This window comes from Pholcus phalangioides, unplaced genomic scaffold (assembly GCF_987345545.1).
Source record: "Pholcus phalangioides strain wild (caught in Gottingen) unplaced genomic scaffold, Ppha-v1.0 ptg000001l_1, whole genome shotgun sequence".
NCBI classification, from domain to species: Eukaryota; Metazoa; Arthropoda; class Arachnida; order Araneae; family Pholcidae; genus Pholcus; species Pholcus phalangioides.
Genome location: NW_028301594.1, coordinates 2,186,696 through 2,206,136, shown reverse-complemented (window position 1 = coordinate 2,206,136; position 19,441 = coordinate 2,186,696). Strand labels below are relative to the sequence as shown.

The window sequence follows — 19,441 nt, the reverse complement described above, 5'->3', positions numbered from 1 at the left end:
ATTTACCCATTCACTGGTTCACTCATGCGGTCACTCACACACTCACTAGCTTGTTTGCCAGCTCATTCACCAATTCATTCGGTCACTCACTGGTGACGAACTGATGTCGGTGAATTTTTTTTCCCAGCGGTGAATTGTTTGATTTCCGACGGTGATTGTTTGTCGAACTTTCTTAGCGGTGAATTTTCCATAAATCGTCCTGGGAATATTCTAAGGAGGCCTCTCTCTCTGGGGAAGGGGGGCACGATGATGACGATGATGTCAATTCATATATAACATTAGATCAGTCGACTGCACCATTGCCCCCCCCCCCTCCCCATATCTCTGTCCATGACAGAGAGCAACACACACAGGCCTCTACCACGGTACAATTATTCAATCATTACACTTCACTCATTTAGAAAAATTGATGCCAGATGGCAGCACTACATATAGCAAGCATTACACATAAACAAACTTCACATTAGCTTCACTACAAGTGCGATCCAACATGTATTCATTAATTTGTTAGAAGTTCCGCAGAGGAATATCGACGAGATTCGTGTGTGGTTCAGTATTAGTATTAGTAGCCCAAGATAAGAACGGTCACAGGAAGAATTATCGGGCAATGCCTTCCGTCTTAAGTCATGGGCCCAGCCGGGCATGGCCGGGGGGGGGGGGGTCACAAAAATGAGATCTGGTTGAAACTTTTGAGAATTTGCCTAGTAAAGCCTCAGAAAAATTACTTGAGCCCCTCCCGGAGCCCATGATGCTCTTTAGACGACCCTGTTGTCCGGAGGAGCTATTTATTGTGTAGGTTCCGTGGATCGTCCCGAATATTACACCGACCTACTTTTCCCCGTGTAAATCGGCTCTGGGGATGAATGATCCCTTCTTCCCCACGCCCCTTCTGGATCAGTGTCTGGTCCATGGTTCCTGACATCGACCTTTATCATAAAATTTTTGTTCATTATTAAAAAAATTCAGTTTTGACTACATTCACTTCAATAAGTAGAGAGTGGATAAGGAGGGAGGGAGCACAGAAAATATGTTACAAAAGGGGGGGGGGGCCCATGGGCTAAAAAGGGTTGAGAAACACTGGTATATTTGATGCTACTTCTGGTGAAAAGATGATTCTATAAAAATAAGTTTCTGGGGGGCGTTATATAAAAAAGTTTCCAATTTGTTTTTCCTGATCTTTTTTCAAGATATCGTATCGGTACCGTATGGTGAGGGCCACAAAAAAGGAGATGCACTGTTCCAGCGGTCGGGATACTGGAGAGACATCGTTTGCCCTACCGAGTACATTCTAGACGGAGAGTTCAGCAATTCTCATGGCACCGTATCGCTTATCAGAGGAGCTATCGACGGTAATGCATTTGTCGACATACAGGGTGTCCCATAAATTAGTAAATAGTAAAAAAATTCATAAAAAATTGAAGGAATTGGTATAATTGAATGCGGTATGCAAAAAGTTTTCGCGAAGAGGATATTTTTTTCTCTTTTTTTCTTACAGAAAAAAAAAATTCAGTTCAAATTTTTATCCATAGAGAGCGCTGCAGAAAAGCAAAGCAAATCATTGGAAATATAGAAATCAAAGTCCTATAAAGTACAGGGTGTATGATTAACAGATCATGTCTGAATTTTCCTGTTACTGTCACTTACATAAGGTTTTTATAGTGATGGAGAAAGTATATAGTGTACGTATATCCATCCACCTTAGAGAAGGTTTGTATATAGTGTATACCTTTATTCCCCCTCTAAGGTTGGCATTGGTGGTTAAAGCACTATGTTTCAGACACAGAAGAGATTGAAGAAAGGTTCTTGTCAAGAATTCTGTGATTTGCTTTCCTGCAGTGCCTTCTGTCGACAAAAGATTTGAACTAATTTTTTTCCTCTACCAAAAAAAATCTCCCCTTCGCTAGAGTAACTTTTTTGGCACAAACCGTACATTCAAATGTACCAATTTCTTTAATTATGTTGAATTTTTTAAACTATTTTACGAATTTATGGGTACAGACGAATTGTATGAGGAAGTGCTATTGTTTATTATTTTCTCTCTCTTTCTATCCACTCCTGTATCCGTAATTAGGATACGCGATCGGCAAGAAAGTGATGTTGCTGTCATCCAAGTACGGGGCGCTGAGATTGAGCCAGATACTGAGGATGTATTACAGCGGCGATTCGCTGCCCGAGGCGCTCGAAATGACCGTCTGTTCGAGGGTGGACCCGTGGAACACGATGAAGACTAATCTGATCGAAGAAGCCAAAATGTACCACGAGCTGCACACGCTGCTGTCGGACAACACCGTTAACGACAAGATGATCGTTTCGGAATATTGCAACAGGGTTTTCGGTTCCATAGAAAGGAACAGGGAAATCTTCGACGATAGAGTTGGTGAGCATTTTTAGTTCGTCGAAATATTTTCTTTTCATGCATTTTATCATCTCATACCAATATTTTAATGAAAAAAAATCGAAATCAAATATTCAGTTGGTTTTTTTTTCTAATCAATTTTTCAGAGGCAACGTGTGCAACGGCTCCAGGGGCTAGTAAGTGACTATTTCTCTTCTTGTTCAATTTATGTACAGTATTAAACTACTGTTCTTCCCCCCCCCCCGCCCCCGTGCCAGATTTTCACAATTATTTAAATTTCCTACTTTTTATTTGCTGTTGTATCTTATAGGAAAGGTTGAAGAAACTCCAGTGGATGTTATAGCCGTGATAGATTACCAAGCCGATGAAATGAAAAAACAGGGTCAAAATGAAATAATAGGGTAATTAGTTATGAAAATTCCCATCTATTGGCCCTAGACATGTTGTGTGTACCCCTTAAAATGAGTGCAAGGATTGCTTACCTCTCCAAATGCATTTGAGGCTAACTTATTCCCAGACATGAATACGAGTCTTGCTCTCTCTCCCTAGAAATGGGGCTACTCATAGAAATGCCATGCGAGCGAGCTCTCCTAGACATGCGTACGAGGCTTGCTTACAGATAGAAATACATGCGATCTCTCTCCTAGACATATGTATGAGGCTTGCTTACTCGTAAAAAGTTTATATGAGCCTTACTTTCTCCTAGACATAAGTAGGAGGCATGCTTGCTCATAGAAAAGCATGCAACTCTTGCTTACTCATAGAAATGCATGCGAGCTTTGCTCTTTCCCAGACATATACGGTACATATTCCTAGTATATAGTCAAAATGAAACGATATAGGTTAATTAATAGTCAAAATGAAACGATATAGGTTAATTAATAGTCAAAATGAAACGATATAGGTTATTTAATAGTCAAAATAGTTAGTAGTGAAATGTACGTTTCTGGGCCGTAGAAGCTTCTATGGGAGACGTCGCATTTCTCTCTACCACTGTCATATTTCACTACTACTAAAATAATACATAATGATCAAAAATAGATTAAATATCATATTTTGTAGTTTATGAATGTGTTGTTCAAGGCTTCACATACCTCTCATCCAGGGTAGTCTTAACAGCATCATGGACCCTCGGGCTAAGTGATTTTTCTGAGCCCTCCCCCCTTCCCTTAGAAATGCCTGCTCACCAACTTTTGCATGCTTACTCTCGAAATTTTTAATCAGATCTTGTTTCCGTGAGGCCTTCGGGTAGGCCCATGCATTAAGACGGCACTGCTCTCATCATGATCAAAAGTCTAAAAATTTATTCCGTTGTAGAAATTAAGGCATTATTTAACCACTGATTTATTTAAAATTATACAGTTTCATATTTTGTATGCACTACGCTGTGCCAGTTCTTTTTATAAAAATCATCATAATTTTTATTTCAAATTTCAAAACATTCAGAAAAAAAATTTATAGTTCAATTTTGCATCTTGCTCGCACGTTAAAATTAATGAATTTGAATAAAAATATATTCAAAGTTTATAAATTCTTCTTTTCATCCTTTTTTCTTCTTTTTTTACGTCGTGATCTTCAGGAACCTGTCTTCAGGTTTTCAAATAAAATCAGATGGCTCATCCGTGTCCGTGTACAGCAATCTGAGACCTCTAGGTTCTGAAATCCTGGATAGTATCGTAAACGGTAGCCATATATCTGGCTGTGGAAGCTGTGCCGCTAAATATTTCGAACCAGGTGAGTAAAATAATTAAAAGCCTATACTAAATATCTAGTTTACTTTAAGATAAACAGTTAGTCCAGATAAATATCGTAATAAATCTTAATTTATATACGCATGTGATAACATTGATTTGTATTCATTCGTTGTCATTGCAGCTGGTCTTTCTTCCGAAAGCACCACGGAAGTCGTCAGACGTTTGAATCGGACGCTAGCCGTTATAAACGAAAATGAAAAGGGCGAAAATGGCGTTCCTGCCAAGGTGAAGAATTCTATTTATATATCAGTTCAGGAGTTTCGGTGAAAAGTTCGTCACAAATTTTATATCCGAGTTTTCAAATGCAGTCCGTCCCCACCCTTAAACGGATACAAATGACTCCAGCGCATAATATCTGATTAAGCGGGATATTCGATTATGCGGGGAAAGATGCAATTGCCGTTTCGCACCATCAGTTAGTTGGTATGTTGAAAACTGGTGAAAGATCAATATCATAAAGCTTCAGTAATAAATCAAACATCTAAATACAAATTATATTAAATTACAACGCGATCACTATACAAATACAAATTATTCGAATTATGAAATCAATTTTTTTTTAATGTTGTCAGAAATTCCAAATTTTTCGGCAATTTCAGTTCGAGTTGTTTTTTTTTCTTAAATTGCATCAGAAACCTTCAATTTTTTGCACAAATTCAAATCCTTTCTTTTCGCGCTTAATTTTTTCTCGACATTGTATAAAGTCATATGGCATTTGCGCAGATTTTTTAAGATTTCTCATTTTATTGCTAAAGCAAAGTTTCTTTGTGGACTTAACAGTAAACAAAAATTAGCATACAATAATATTGAAGACAGTTTAGACCAGGGGTGTTCAACTTTTCAGACACGGTGGTTCAAATTGAAACTTCTCACGAAGCCCACGGGCTACCAACTCATGTAATTTAATGACATCTCATTAGAGCTATCCCCGAGTTAAACAGGGACAAAAATAACTGAAGACTTTTATTTATTCTGAAGTTATTTTTTTTTTATTGATTATCAATTTTTATTGATTCCGAGATAATTTTTTCTCTAATTCTGAAAAAGTTTTTGATTAATTACAGATTATATTAATTTACTCTGAGAGTAATTTTAATATGAAATCAATTTAAATGATTCTTTAATTATTTATTTCGTTGATTCTGAAATTGTTTTGCTTCTCATTGTATCTCGAAATAATTTTTTTTCAATAATTATGCAATTATTCTTTTATTGACTGTGAAATAACTTCTATCACAGAAATTACGAAATTATTTCTCTCATTGATTTATAGGTTATTTTTCTCACTGATTTTGAAATTATTTGTTTCAAAAGTTATTTCATTCACTAATTCTGAGTTTTCTTCAAGTTATTCCGGAATTATCACTTTCATTAATTCTAGAATTAATCTTTTTTTGAATTTTTTCAACCATTTTCTGAAAATGATCGGCGGACCACGACAGAAAGTTCCGAGGGCTAAATGTGTCCCGTGGCCCTGCGTTGAAAAGCCCTGGCTTAGACACTGAGACCAGTACCAGTCATTTGGCATAATAGTTTTTATCTATTAAAAATATCATGTACATAGCGGTTAATACGCAGTATACATATTTACACAGTTGTCGTGCGAGTTTTAATATTGTATTAAAGCGGGGAAACGTTGTTGTAATTATTCTATCAAACGGGAAACAGGAACATTGTCTCTATGGGAGAAATTTTGCGAAGAAACCAGCGGATATTATTTGTGCAGTTAATTTTAATCAGTAATCCGATTTAGCGAAGATGATTATATTGAATTCTTTTGAAGAAAAATGCTTTAAATATATGTATGTATTTTTTTTTCCAGGTTATTTTGTATTTCACTTTCCAAACCTTTAGACAGGACCATCAAATGAGACAAGCAATTTATGAGTTGCAGTACAATTACAGAGGTTCGTTATATTCTATACAATAGTGCTGCGATCTTTCAGGTATTGTTTATATTCAACATTCAAGGGAGCAACATTAAAGAGTTAAAATTAATTAGTCCCAATTTGCAATAAAACAGGGATTACATTATGAAAGTTTTATAAAAATTAATAAAAATGATCTAATCAGTTGCATTTGCTCGAATGTAACCGATAAGCTTATCGGTTGCATTTTCCAAGTTTGCAACTAAGAGCTTTTACAAAACTTTTACAGTGTAACGCCGGTCTAAGATATGAATAGCCCATAGAAAATAGGAACCAGTTTTATGGTTTTAGTAACAAGCGTTTTTTGGGAAAAACAGATCCTAACAAGGGATAAAAGAGGAAAGCGTTTGTTGTTTTACACATTGCATTATTGCACATTGCATTGCACCGTTATAACGACCACGCATATAGTTACCGTTCCATTACAGCGACTGGTAAGATCGCTCCTAAATTTTTTTCGTATCTAGACCATCCTACCTGTTTTATTTTGATATAACGTCCGTTTTCAACGAAACGATGGAACGCGTTGACTTTAAATAACTTAAAATTGGTTAATTGACGATTTTTTTCTTTTTCCCTACTTTGATACATACGTTTCAATTCCGAATTTAAAAAACAGCCGAAAAAATCGTCAGACTGAATTTTTGATCAATTCATTTCAGATTTTGTTGCGGAAACATTGATTAAACTCGTGGATTGCAAAATTATACTCATTATTTCTAGAATAAGCCCATAGAATTACAAAATGAGCGAAGACGCCTGTCTGATGCTACATAAGAGAGGTGTTTCAGCATAATTCGCGTGTATGATATCAAAATAAGCAAAATGAAGTCATAATGGAATAACATAAAATAATCGTATGCCAATTTGTGGAAAACCCCTTATCATTCGGTTTACCTTCTTCGAAACTACAGCTCACTGTACTACCGATATCTTTCTGAATTTTCAGGACATTCATCTGAAATTTTCATATAAGTTGCACTATGTATGTATATCTGGCAATCAAGTCATGGAAAAATAAAGCATATTTTCTGCTGATGCGCAATTAAAAATAATTTACTAAAAATATTTATACCTCATTGAATATTGACTTGTCGCATGTTAAATTTCTGTAAAGTGTGTCTCATGTATAGCGCACTTTTTTCTGTGAATTTCGTAAAAATTGGTTGAAAACTCCGCATGTGTTATACGCTAAAAACCTGCGATGGAAATTGGAATTTTCATAGAAACATTTATATTTTCGTGCTATTCTCACGAACAGGCACAGAAGTATTGCACAAAAATCAGTACAATATTTTGTTAAAAGTTACAAGTGATTTGCTGTTTTTTCTGATACAGGGTTGATCAAAACCATTTTTTTTTTCATATTTAATTGGTTTACGGTCCCCTTAATGTACTCGTGACTGAATTTTGACTGGAAATGGTGAGTACTAACATAGGGTATATATGACTAAAATTTCAGAGTACATAATTCCTTTGGTATTTTTCTCGGGAAAAAAAAAAGTCTAAACTCCAAAATGGTCATAGACTTTTGCCTGTATAGTGTTGGCACAGAACATTATCTTCGATTATACGGGACGCCCTTGACAAAGTTTGGTGTGGCGCACACAGTGTAAAAACCACTGCCCTAATGATAAATATTTGTATGTATATAACATGATTTCACTTGTTTTTTTTTTCCTCTATGAAACAGAGGCGAGCTTGTTCGCTATCGGAACGGATTCGATTACTCTCAAGCAATTTGTCCGGGATCAAATAAATGACGTTTTCACTTACGTCGAAGGAAGCACGCCGTCTCTCGTCGAAAAACTGAAGGATCGAGTCGAGAAAGGTACAAGTTGCTTTTAAAATTAAATAATTATTTTTCAGACAAAAATACAATGTCCGCGCAAATGAATGACATGATTTCAAAAATTTATGTTTTCAAAACTTTTGCACATGATATAATCTGTGGTACATAAAAATAAAGAAAAACTTTCGAGAATAAGTAACAAGTTTTTTGTCAACATCCACCGAATAGATGGCAGCACTTCCGTAGCAGTTAGAAGCATTCCGTAGCAGCACTTAGAACACAGTGTTTGAAATTCGGTTAGCAGATGTCCTATGTTTTGATGTCACTTCAAGTGTCCTACATTTTAGAAAAATTGCCCTTTCTTCCTCCTTTTCAGGTTTCAGGAATTATTTTTCTTGTTCCAGTCAAAGTAATAAAATTGATCAGACTGTGTGAACGATTCATTATAAACGAAGGGAGACGGATCATTATTTTTATTTTATTTTTGTGGTTATGTTTTAGTTCGGAAAAATTATTGTGGTGGCGATGTAGTGGCAAAATCTGTTGTGGAAATTGTGAAAAATGACGTCAACAAGGGTGTGCATAGTAGCGTCCTCCTTTCGCAGTTTTCGAATCTGGTAAACCCTAGTCTAAAATTAAAAATGGCGAAAATCAGAGAAAAGGTTTTTGTGTATTAGATATGAAAGGGTTGTTGTTGTCTACTTCCGTGAAGAGTACATATAGGTTAATAATTTTAAAGGTTATTATATATTATTATTAGCCTTAATTTTATACTGGTGTGCAGTATGTAAATAAATAATACATGGTATCATACCACATATTTTTTATTTTTCATGTTATATATTTGAGTAAATTTTATGCACCATAATACCGGCTATTATGTTTACAGACAATATAATTATGGCGCATAAGACATCGGTATGGAGGATGAAAACAAACAATATAGGGTATTATACCATTTATTATTTGTTCTCAAGCTGCACATCGGTATAAAACAAACGGTCAATTTTACTTGGAAAATTTCCAGCAAATATAGTTTTGTTCTTATTTAACGGGTGACAGCAGGAGTCCTAGAGCACTGTTTTTTAGTATCAATCAATACTTATGCTTATCCCCTCTTTTTTTTTTTCAAATCAAACCAATTAAATAGTATTATTTTGATTACCATTTCCTATATTTTGTTTTAATTTCAAAATCAACCGTAGCATTTTTATTCATTTCGGAAATGCTAACACTTTTTTTGTCATGAAGCAAAAAATTCGGACATACAGATGTAAAAACAAGAAAAATCAGCAAAGTGTTCTTCAAAATTAATGATTAGAAACATTAACAATCCTCAAGTTCTATGAAAAAGTCTAATTTTTTTTTTTAAATGAATTTTTTAATAGTTCCTGCTCAGTTCATATACTCGATCTGTGATCAGCAAGACGGATCAAGAGAAGGATTTTATTCTGGTTACATCTCTTCATATGGTATTCAATACTGGGCGATGTATCCAAAATACTTTCTCAAGAGTTACACCATTTCACTGACCGTGAGTATCCAACAATGAAATCCATGGAATATGGTTATCAGTATGAAGTGTCTTTTTTTTTATGGATAATATCAACCTTTATTAATAAATAGCTGTGACTTAATAGTAAAATAAAGTTTACCCCTTTTTTTTAGTTCACATCAAATTTTGGAGCATATAAGGTGTGCTATTCTAGATATTATGGAGATATTTTCAGCGGAAAACCCAGAGAGCAGTTATGCGGTGAAGTCAATCCAGGTGAGAAAAAAAAACACCCATTAAAGAATATAGTTCAAAATAATATACGTACGTGCATTGCCCCATATTCTGTAGCAGGGCCCTTAGACATCTTTGGTGGACTCCCAGGCCAGACATTTTTTATTTAATAAAATCTCCGGACACATCCACCCTTCGGGAACACTTAGATATCTCACTGAGAGATGTGAAGTGGGGTGTGCCTGGTCCTTCAAAGTTCAAAGGCCAGACATTTCACTGGCGCCTCTATAGTGACTTTACAGAGTGAAAAACAAAAGCGAACTTGAATCTCGTAAGAGAAAATGGAAATCAGGGTCGGATTTGATTGCGAGGGCACCGGGAGCGACCTAGGCATAGACTTCTGAAATGCCTGTGTGTGTGTGTGTGTGTGTGTGTGTGTGTGTGTGTGTGTGTGTGTGTGTGTGTGTGTGAGAACTCGTCAACATTTTCTCGATAATCGTAAAGTTCTTTTTAGCACAATTTTTTTAGTCATTCGGAAGCGGCTCAAGTTCTGGTCCCTTAGTCTCGGTCACTAGAAGATACAAAAGTCGAATAAAATCATCACATAACCCATTTGTATACCGAGGAACCCCAAAAATAGGAAGAAAGGGAAGTTAAAATAATCTGACTTTTCTGTATCCATTCTTTGTCATTTTTACGGGCAGCCATGTGCCATGTGCCATGTGAAGCGTCATCATGTTCAATTCTTAAAGGGAAAAACACTAGCATTTTTTTAGAATTTTTTTGACGTCATAGCGAACGCTTCCTACTTTTCAACTTGCTATAACCAACGTTTTTTGTATCTGTAACATTAGTTATCCCGCAATCATTAGCAAATGACTCATCATAGCGAAATTCTCGTTATAAGCCGTACTCGTTATAATGGATTTTAACTGTAATAAGTTTATTTTAAGAAATGATATACAGTGAAACCTCGATGTATAACAACGTTCTGTGAGGCAATAAAAAATATCGTTGTAGAGGAATTATCGTTATATCGAGAGTCAACATTGTCATCACGTGCTACCAAATTAATGCTGTTGTTGGCATCGTTTCCAGGGCTATATAATAAGGACTGTTTTATGACTCGCCGGAGTCGGTACCATCTGACGTCATACGTGACTTCATTGCTCAAACAGAACCGAATGAGCCGGCTTTGCTACACTGTCAATTACGACAGTTTGCAATCGCTGTACTGAATATTCCACTGAATTATTTCCAAAATTATCTTTTCAATCATTTTTGTTAGTATATGTATATTTATTGGTTTGCTTTTTTTCAACATTTTAAACTATTAAAAGAGAGAAATTTTGGTATTTATTTATATGAAGTAACTTCCACTGAGAATATTTTCAGTTATATCACATACGTTATTTATTCAAATTAGGTTGATCAAAAGACAACTCGAGACATAATTTCAATTATCTTTTGAACTTTATAATACATATATATATAATTTTTGATTATATTTTAGTTTTTTCACTTGAATTAGCTGTAGCTTTTTCTAAGCCTTGAACTTCGTTATTACCAATACAACTACAATCTAAAACATTGGAAACAAATGTGAAAAAAAAACCTAATATAAAATGTTTGAAGTTGTTATTTTCAATGGTAATGTTAAAAAATATCATTACTTACCAACTATATCTTGTATTTAATCTATTTTTAGCTAATAGATTATGGAAAAGATTATAAAAATACCACACGCGCATACCTTTGACAACATCATGAACGAGAGATCCTTCTCTTAAAACAGTAAATAAGCAACTTGAATGTAAAAAAAAGAGAATTTTTCGTGTGCTGCTGTCGTCTGCTAAGAAAGTACTTGGGCAGTGACGTCACGCAGTGCCTCCGAGACCACGCCCACTGAGCCAAAGCGGCAAATGCAACTTCAAAGGCATGAAACAACCCTTATAATATAGCCAAGATCTTTTCTGTAATCTGCGTTGTTAGCACCATCAGAAAACGCGCTTTGAAGTATTCATTCGCCGCAAAAAACTAATTAATCGATGAAATTCATTCAGATGCATTGCCCCTGTAAAGAAGTTTACCGTATTGCACTTATGTGCCTTACAATGAAAGTGGCAACGCCAACAGCTTTTTCAACATTTTTCTGTGATCACGTGGTGCAAAACACCGATGTTATTTAGACGCTCTTGGAAGAATGAAAACAAGTGACGAAGTTAAAATTAAATTTAAGACGATTTTGAACGAAATACAGTATAAAAAAAATATCGTTATAGAAGGATATATCGTTGTATCGAGAGGTGTTTAACATTAGACTATAGGCAGTTCCAAACAAGATTGGAAAAAATATCTTTGTGGAAGGATTTATTATTGTATCGAGTATCGTTGAAAAGAGGTTTCACTGTACAAGTACTTGTTATAATAAGCCCGCAATTAATTTTACATTTTTTATTCTCTCCCACAAGGAAAAACCTTCGAGCGGGAAGTTAGAAATCCATGCCACAGTAAGTGTCAGACCTACTATCGCAATATTGAAAAACTGCGCTTTCATTAATTCCACGAAAGGGATGGAAGTATGTAATTATTATTTTTTCATTCACTTTTAGAAAAAGACCTGCAAACGTGCGACCCTTTTTACTTCTACCTTGAAGGAGTGAAGGAGCCAGAGAAGCCTTGTGAAGGTAAGATGATTCTAAAAATAACACTATTTGAACAGTGCCGTATTTACAGGGAAGCATAGTGAGCTATAGCCCCGGGCGGCAAATTTGAGGAATGATTGGTCAAGAAATTAGTAGAATGACAGAAGTGCGGCAAAGTTTGTACAGCCCTCAATAAATCCGCCTCTGCCCAGACAACTAGAGGTTAGGTCTAGTGATCAAAAAAGTGACCCAAAGAGTTCGCAAGCACGTGAGTAAGCAAAAGAGTAACTTAGAGCGTGAGCAAGCGTGTGAATGACCAAAAGAATGACCTGCAGAGCGAGGAGACTAGGTCAGTGAGTAACCTAGAGCATGTACAAGCATGTGAATGAACACTAGAGCGGTGGTTCTCAACCTTGGGAAGCCTACGGCCCATTTCAATCCTTTTTTGTGAGTGGAAGGGCGGGTCATGCACAACGATCAATGAGAAATAAATGAGAGAAAATGAAACAGTGAATCGCTCACCAGCTAACACCAGCTTTTCTGAGGCCCTAAATCGCAAATTCTCGAAAAATTCAGTTACTCATTTTTCTGAGGTCGCTCTTCTCTTGAGGCCCCCGGGCCGTGCCCGGGTAGGCCCATGCATTAAGACGGCACTAGTCAGGACCCGGTGATTAGGGAGCACTGATCTAGAGCTGTGTTTCCCAAAGTGAGCAATATCGCCCCCTGGTGGCCGATGGATGGAATGGTCTGGGGAGGGTGATAGAAGCTAGATTTAACATAGGATCCTATGGGCTCACTTGAGTTGGGGGGGGGGGCGATGAATGGGCGGAGATACGAGGAGGCGTGGGGGTCATGACCGTGCCCCCCCCCCCCAGATTTCCAAGTCTATCTCCGCCTATGGGGCGATGAGAGAAAAAAAATTCTGATGAAGGGGACGATGGAACAAGAGGTTTAGAAAACTGATCTAGAGCGTGTGCAAGCTTGTGAAAGACCAAAACAGTGTGATGTAAAGTGCGTGCAAGCATGTGATGACCAAAAGAATGACCTAGAGCAGGGGTGGCCAACAGATGGCCCGTGAAGTGATTTTGTGCGGCCCGCGACAAGGTAAAAGTACCGTGAAAAAATTTAATTTGTGATCACTATTTTGAACTATCAGTTCCAACAGCAGATTTCTTGATTAACAAACTGCTTACAAGCTTCTCATTTCTAGTGACGAAATTAATTTAATAACTAACTAATTAATTCAATTAATTATAGAGCGGCTTGTACACAGAAGTTGCACCACTGATGCGGCCCGTGACGCTATAGCTGAGCATTATGTTGGCCCACGAACAGAAAGAAGTTGGCCACCCCTGAACTAGAGCATGCGTAAACGTGTAAATCATAGTCTCCCAAACTTTTTGTTCCATCGCCCCCTTCTTTAGAGTTTTTTTTCTCTCATCGCCCCCCGACTGAAGCGAACCCATAGGATCCTATGTTATACTCGCAACTTCTATCGCCCCCCGGACCGTTCCATCGCTCACCAAGGAATATCCCAAGTAGCATAAAGTTATAGATCTGTATCGTAAAATTTCAGTTTCCAATATAGATCTATATCGGGCCACGATATCGTTCTGGCTAAAAAAGGCATAGTCGGAGATAAATAGATCTATACGTGAATGTGATATATTCAAATACTTCAAATTTTGGACAATAGGTAGCGCCCTTTCGGAAGAAATAAAAAAGTGTAATTACCAGGAGGTGGGTGGGTTTGAACCCATGTACCCTGAACTCTTCCCATCTCTAACTCTATCTTACCAACCCACCACTACAGTACAGGCTACTGGTTGTTATTATAACATTAATTTACAAGTAATCATTTTTTGTATTTTCAATTAAATTTATTCATTTTTATGTATGCACAAAAATTATAAAATAGAAAGTGTGAGACATATTTATCATTTTGAGGCAGATAATTGAAAAATTATATACAATACAAAAAACACAAGAAACAAATTAATGTATTGTGTAGTATATTATTTATTTAAAATTATTAATTTATATGCTAATAAAACAAAAAATACAGAATAAAAAATATGCAACACAAAAAAGTGAAAATTCTCAAAGTATGGTAAAAAATGAAAACATCAAAGGAAAAAAATAAATAATTTTAAGAAAAACACACATACAACAAAAACAAGAGCAATTTTTTTAATTAAAAAATATGTGCAATTATAAAGTGGCAATTAAAGTTACGGTCGATAAGTTCTCTCTCCTCCTAAAATACCAACATCTATGATGCAAAACATACACAGTAAGGATTCAATTATAACTGACGAAATGATTTTGATATATCAACATAATTAATCCGATTAAAATCAAAATTTCATATGAAAAATTATTCATTCAAACGTTTTTAATTTCAATTCAAACAAAAAATTGTACGCTCGACTTTAAATTTTCTCCAAATTTTTATTTGAAGGCAATATTTTTATTTAAAGGCACACAATATGGTTATATATCAGCATATTGTGTATCTGATATATATATCTTTGTCAGGTTCACGATATAGATGTATGTCATGTTCAGGATATATAGCTATGTATTTCTTGATAGATCTATATCAGGTCTATATCGAGAATCTGATATAGATCTTTGTCAGGTGCACGATATAGATCTGTGTTTTTCAAACTATATTAAAATAATTTATTGTCCCAAGTTGCTGTCCTTCAAAGTAGAGATTATTCACATGGAATCAAATACATATTCGGCTGAAAAATTAAAGACTTGATAAATTAACATCATAAATAATTTGCACTATATAAGACGAGATCGTTCTATATCATAGTTATGACATCTGATATTCCCCTGACATTTCGATATATAACGATATGGTCCAAATATTGTACTATATCGTTGTGCTACTGGGGATATTGCTCACTTTGGGAAACACTGGTGTAAATGATCAAGAGTGACACAGCAAGGAACCATGTCAGTGGGCAACCTTTCTTTCTTTCTTTCAAACCGAGCACAACTCAAGTCTATTACCATCTATGAGCGATTTATTACCTAGTAAGTTGTGCCGGAAGTGTAACTGTGTGTGTACCTAACAGTCTGAGTGCGTATGTAGTGTTGTGTTTTGATTTTTCAGTGCCGCCATCTATATTTCAGAAGTGAAGTGATGTGTTATGATTTAATTACATTTGTACTGTTTGTAGGTCTGTTGCTCTCTGTGGCGAGACTTTGTAAAGGGGGAGATCGGCTCGCAGTCACCCCTAAAAACCACAGGAAACCAACTTCAGCCGACCACCGACGGTGGGCAACCAAAAGGATGACCTAGAGCGTGTGCAAGCATGTGACATGTTGGTGACCAAAACAGTGTGCAATCATGTAAATGACTAAAAGAGTGGCTTATAGAGTGTGTGAGTATGGGAGTGACCAAAAGAGTGGCTTATAGAGTGTGTGAGTATGGGAGTGACCAAAAGAGTGGCTTATAGAGTGTGTGAGTATGGGAGTGACCAAAAGAGTGGCTTATAGAGTGTGTGAGTATGGGAGTGACCAAAAGAGTGGCTTATAGAGTGTGTGAGTATGGGAGTGACCAAAAGAGTGGCTTATAGAGTGTGTGAGTATGGGAGTGACCAAAAGAGTGGCTTATAGAGTGTGTGAGTATGGGAGTGACCAAAAGAGTGGCTTATAGAGTGTGTGAGTATGGGAGTGACCAAACGAGTGACTTGGAACGTGGGTATACTTGCAGGAGGCCAAGTGAGTTAACACTAGAAGGGTCGGATTATACATTATACTTAAAAAGCCGCTGGCAGTCATTTTACCTGCTGCTTCTTTTTAGTGCAACATATTTAATCACACTAAATTTTTACAATAAAAAATAACAAGCATTATCCCCAAGGTTAATTTGTAAATTTTGAAGAAAAATTCGCGTTTTATTAAGCATACAGGGTGCCCATAAAATGACTATCCAACTATAAATATGGAAAATTAGAGGGCAACTGTGGACAAGATTTACCATGAAAAAAAAAAGTTAGATAGGCATTGCTTTCACGTTACATCGTACATTGCTCCATTTTGATGATGTACACATTTTTATATGTATATCACGGTCTTTTCTATTCACGATATGGATAACATACTATTATGCCCCTGTAAATTTGCACTATCGAGGGAAAACTAGGGCACTACTAAAATTTCATACTACTAATTAACTTATAAAGAATATACAACTAAAAAAACCATCTTTTTGTCTCTTTTTCGTCAGTATTATCTGATTCAGACCAGTCACTTCCGGAATCACTACTTTCTCTTTTGCGTAGATATAGCAAAAAATCATGATTTTTGTTGTCAGCATTTCTCCTTAGCCTCAGATTTATTGTCCGAAATATCATTCAGCACTGATAAAATTAGCCTATTTTTTCCAATACATCCTTTTTCCAAGTCATTTCTACACACTGTGAATGGACTTCTGTTTCCTAGGAAGCTTTCAAAGCAAATGAGGAGTTATGAAATGTTAAACCAAAACGAAAACTGAGCTTGAGGTGAACGATCAGGAAAAAAAAAAGTTTCCTCAACTTTGATAACAGAGGCTATAGCTGAATAAGATATAGGGTTTTGATTGTGGATACATATTGTCCCCCTGCCAATAGCTTTTTTAGATTGCCCAGTAACATGATGCAACGAATAGCATTAATTGTATTCATTTTTTTCTTATTAGTACTCGTGAATATATATTGTGTTATGCGTGCCATCAGGGAATGATAAGGAATAAACCTAAAAAAAGCAAAAGTATACATCAATGCCCGGCGCAAGGAGAAAACATATACAATTTACATCTTGGCCATTCTATAGGTATAACCGTCGATATCTTTCGAACAAAACCTTCAATATCGTCAAATTTTTGAGCACAGAGATAAGTACAGAAATAATGAAGTCATCAAAAGTTGGAGTGTGTACGTTAAATACTGCCGATAGCGTTTTCAAAATCAAAAACCGTCAAAATGACTGCTCCGGCCGTTCTAGTGTTAAAGCACAGGGTGGAGAATTCGAGGAAAGAACTACAAGAAAATTAGACTAGAATGGGAGAAGGGCGGCAAAATTCGAATAGTCCGCAGGCGGCAAAACCATAAATGCATATATGAACATTTACATATTCCCATGTTATCATCATAATACTAATGTACTTTTGTTTTTACAGATGTAAAATGCATGAATCCGAAGCAGATAGAATTCAAATTTACTCATAAAGGTAATATTCATTTCATTTCCCTCTTGATAGCTTCAAAGTAGGAAGCCTAATTAGTTCGCGGAACTTTCAACATCACAAATAACAATGCTTTGATTATATCAGCGTTTCTCAACCTATGGTCCGTAGGCAGACTTGGTAATTTAATGGAAGAATTAGACCTTTACACTCATAATGACCATATTTCATCGAAAAACACAGCCAATTTCGTCGATCCTGAATAAGGGACAAGACCGACTGTCACCAAAAATGCAATTTTCGACAAAATTTCCAATTATTGCTGATATTGCTAAAGGGTGGGAAAATAAAGGTATTTTTAATCGCTGTGAATAAAAATGTAGTTCACGGAAAAAACGATGCTCATGACTATGGTGATAATTTGATTCTTAGATAAAAATATAGGAAAAATGAGACAAAAACAATATACTGCCACTACTCAGATACAGGAAATATGTAAGAAATCTTAAATACAGCAAAATACACGGCATTGAAAATTGTCATCATAATCACTGCAATAAAACACAAAATCACTGACTATTGCCTAAAACTGAGAAAAATCTAAACTGGTCGGAAAGTAAAAGGCTGTTAAAATCGCATTAAGCAGAAATGTAGCCTAATTAGTTCGCAGAACGTTGAATGTCACAAATATATAAGATGGATATTTTTGCATCCATAGCTGTAATTATCATGATACGATTTGTGGAAATTATTCACATTCACAATTTTAATGGTTACAAATTCAAATGAGAGCTTCGTTGAATATAAACTGTAGCGGTACGGTATGTCACTCATGCTGTTAGTTGGTGTTCCGTCGAATTGTTTCGGACGTGTTACTTATCCTTGGGTTCAGGAGGGTTGAGAAACGCTGGATTATACAATGAAATCGCGAAACAACGATACCAAAAAAAAAAACATCGTTGAGAGGGTTTATCGTTATATACTGTACATTAGATTGTTTAAAATTAGACAAGAAAAATTTGTAAACAAGGCTCGAAAAAAATATCGTTGTAGAGGGATTCATCGTTATATTGAACACCGTTGTAGCCAGATTCACTTTAGTCGATCACTTCTAACTAGCTTATTATTGTCTTTTTTTGCAGGTGTTTCGTGCAACAGAGCGACAAGCCTGTCATCAGCCTTAGCAATGTCCATTTTCTTATGTATCGCACTGATATTCCGACAAACGTGCATGTAAAAAAAGAACTCTAGTGCTTGGAAGTGTTTCAAACGATGCGGACGTTAGTGTGAGAATGAACTGATTTGTACCACGCTTTGTGTGTGAAGACACAAAAATTTTCATTTTTTTTATACATGTATTTACTGGAGCTAATTGTTGTAGCTTTCATTGTGACACTGTATACTTCGCGATACATTTAATAAACATTTTTTTTATACAGTATTATTTTGGTGAATTTACCAGCAAATATCGTTCATATTTGTGTGTACCGATCTTAATGGGGATACTACTACTACTAAACCCAGACATGCACCTCGTCCATATTCCTTTGCGGAACCTCTAACGAATTGGTATATGCGGGAATGTGCGTGTACGTGTAGTGAAACCTGATGTGAAGTTTGTTTCTGTGTAATGCTTGTTATGTGTAGTGCTGCCATCTTCCACCAGTTTTTTTTAATGGGGATACTGACCATCACTAAAAATCAGTGTGCAAACCGGCAGGACTGCGCCCTCCGGGGTACAGAGCTTATATCGCTGGTGCGACAGAGCCTGGTTCGTTTAATTTAGTATGCAAACCCTTTAGCTCAGTGTTTCTCAAAGTGTGCATTGCGGCTCTTAGCAACAACCACACTAGAGATAGCTCTAGTCTAACGTGGTATTGCTCTTGGAGCCGTTGCTAAGCTTTTCAAGGGTGTCACGATAAGCTGTCGACATTGATGATTGCCTATTCCGTTCTTTGAAGTATCTCTTTTTCAAACTCTTCTAGAAAGCCCGGATAAACACGCTGTCACGGCAAGAGAGCAGCGGATGACAAAAGTTTGAGAGATGCT

At 36.2% G+C, this 19,441-nt stretch overlaps 1 protein-coding gene across 1 annotated transcript in view; it reads left to right on the top strand.

The window, feature by feature from the left end:
* Nucleotides 1-18,833, top strand: part of LOC149089664 (uncharacterized) — a 28,219-nt gene extending 9,386 nt beyond the window's left edge. Inside the window, exons 6-19 of the mRNA XM_089234938.1 lie at nt 1,188-1,349; nt 2,072-2,377; nt 2,503-2,532; nt 2,667-2,757; nt 3,936-4,090; nt 4,232-4,335; nt 5,933-6,017; nt 7,732-7,869; nt 9,219-9,364; nt 9,499-9,601; nt 12,031-12,069; nt 12,172-12,246; nt 17,387-17,437; nt 18,535-18,833. Of these exons, the coding sequence (XP_089091064.1) occupies nt 1,188-1,349; nt 2,072-2,377; nt 2,503-2,532; nt 2,667-2,757; nt 3,936-4,090; nt 4,232-4,335; nt 5,933-6,017; nt 7,732-7,869; nt 9,219-9,364; nt 9,499-9,601; nt 12,031-12,069; nt 12,172-12,246; nt 17,387-17,437; nt 18,535-18,629 (1,580 nt within the window). The 3' untranslated portion in view covers nt 18,630-18,833. The remainder of the gene's footprint in view (nt 1-1,187; nt 1,350-2,071; nt 2,378-2,502; nt 2,533-2,666; nt 2,758-3,935; nt 4,091-4,231; nt 4,336-5,932; nt 6,018-7,731; nt 7,870-9,218; nt 9,365-9,498; nt 9,602-12,030; nt 12,070-12,171; nt 12,247-17,386; nt 17,438-18,534) is intronic.
* Nucleotides 18,834-19,441: the final 608 nt, after the last annotated feature.